General features: G+C 25.5%; 1 protein-coding gene across 1 annotated transcript in view; it reads right to left on the reverse strand.

Moving 5' to 3' along the window:
• Positions 1-6: 6 nt before the first annotated feature.
• LOC108690808 (centrosomal protein of 164 kDa) overlaps positions 7-2079 on the reverse strand; it is a 14032-nt gene continuing 11959 nt past the window's right edge. Inside the window, exons 9-11 of the mRNA XM_018198345.1 lie at positions 1175-1391; positions 558-752; positions 7-254 (exon numbers count right to left, since the gene is read on the reverse strand). Coding sequence (XP_018053834.1) covers positions 7-254; positions 558-752; positions 1175-1391 — 660 coding nt within the window. The remainder of the gene's footprint in view (positions 255-557; positions 753-1174; positions 1392-2079) is intronic.

Below are 2079 nucleotides of genomic sequence, written 5' to 3' on the forward strand. Positions count from 1 at the left end.
AGACATTTAAAGAGTCGCCTGACCAGGACTAATCAAGTCAGTATTTTCAATTCGAGCTTGGCGTAGCCAATCCCTGAGGTTTCTGGTCCTTTCCATCAGATTTGAAGCATTCCTTTCGACACTACCAACGCTGGTGCTAAAGCCGCTATTAGGACCGTACTGAGCGATAATATTTTGAGTTGTGGTAATAGGAGGTTGTGCAGCAGTTAATTGAGATAGGATGTTAGATTGTATATTGGGCGTACCAAAGGCACCTAAAAAAATAGAAATTGTTCATATTTGCAATTTTTTATAAATAAAAATAAATTATGTTAAAATTAAAATAACCTTTTTGTATTTTGCATTTTAAATTTGCAAAAAAATTTAAATTAAACACGTGAAAAATGGAATACATCCATTATATTTTAATACTACTTTAAACTAACATTTAATGATACGCACGCACGCGCAATATATATCTAGGAATATAATATTGATTAATTTTGAAGACATTTTATATTGACTAATATAATATTATATTCTTTAATTTTTATATAAATTACATCATTTTTTTTTACCTTGCATGCTATTAGGCTGCGTGGTAAGATGATGAAACCGTAACCAACGCAAATAAGAGTACATAAGTGTCGGTGTTGCAGGTATGTTACTGTCTTGTCGTTTATTTAAAACATCCCAAATCTCTCGTATTTCTGAGTTCAAATTTTCTAAACTTGCAATGATTTCAGTAGACTCTTGATAATGATCTGGCTTATCTAGATTTCCAACAACAAACTATACAATGTAATGCAAATGTTTTCAATTATACAGTAGTTATATATATCGTATGATATGATTGTATACTTTATCATCTTCTAATATAGTTTTCTAAAAATAAGATATATAATTTTCTTATTGTTTCTTTATAAAATTAATAAAACAATTATAAATCAGATGCAGGTGTAATCAAATAATTAAACTAATAAGGATTAATAATACAGAAATAATTAGAATTTATTTATAAATATCAAATTATAGAGAATATCGCAAATAAAACATAAAATAATTTTTATTCATTATTATCACTATAATAATATAATAATACGATTTATTTAATTCTTACTTGATTTTGAATTTTATTTTATAATATAATAACATAATTCAATGATAAACAAATTTTTTTTTATTTGCAACTCACCTATGAAAGTATCAGTTCCTAAATCAGTCGAGCTGAAACCGCTACTGGCACTCGACATGTCGCTTAGTTCATCATTTTTAGCATCATTTTCATTTCGCTTGTCGTTTGCCACTCGTTCCAAAGATTGTTCCAAATGTCTTAGATGAATGATTTTCTCACCTAAAAGACTTTTGGTGCGATGCAAACTAACTTCCATATCAGAGAGTTCGCGTTCCTCCTAAATAAAAATAAACATTTAAAATCTATTTATTTTTGATAAAAGTATTATTAAAAATATTTTTAAAAATTAACTATTAAAAATATCTTTCTCCCTTTAAATATATTTTTTTACATTATAAAAGAGCAGAAATATTTAAAATGATTGTATTACAAGCGCATATCTATTATTTAAAATTTAAATTACGTTTTAACATCGAAAGTTAATTCAGCGCGCAATTTGAAGGATTGAAGAAGAGTAAGTATATAAATTCACACAGAATTATCTCAACATTAAAGATTCATCCAGCTTGACTTGTATTTTACTTTAAGACCTGTATTTCCGACGTATGTAGTCATATTACAGTTTTATAAGATACTTATTGATTAAAATTTAAATATCATAATTTAGAAATACATTAAAAATGTTTTATATGTATTTTCCAAACGGTAACAAAATTATGAAATGAAAATTATGAATTGCAGATTATTCTAAATCACGATTAAAAATAATACGACAAATTTGGTGATGATTTTTTACTATCTCGATCATAAATTATTTTAATAAATAGTAGTATTTTTTTCAATTTGTGTTTTAATAAGAAATATGGAAATGTATTATAAAATAAATTATATTATAAAAAGACTCTTAATTTTTTAATATAAGTACATTATGTATTCAAGTTATTTACGTAGAGTTACATTGCGAT

This window comes from Atta colombica, unplaced genomic scaffold (genome assembly GCF_001594045.1).
Source record: "Atta colombica isolate Treedump-2 unplaced genomic scaffold, Acol1.0 scaffold1, whole genome shotgun sequence".
Lineage (NCBI taxonomy): Eukaryota > Metazoa > Arthropoda > Insecta > Hymenoptera > Formicidae > Atta > Atta colombica.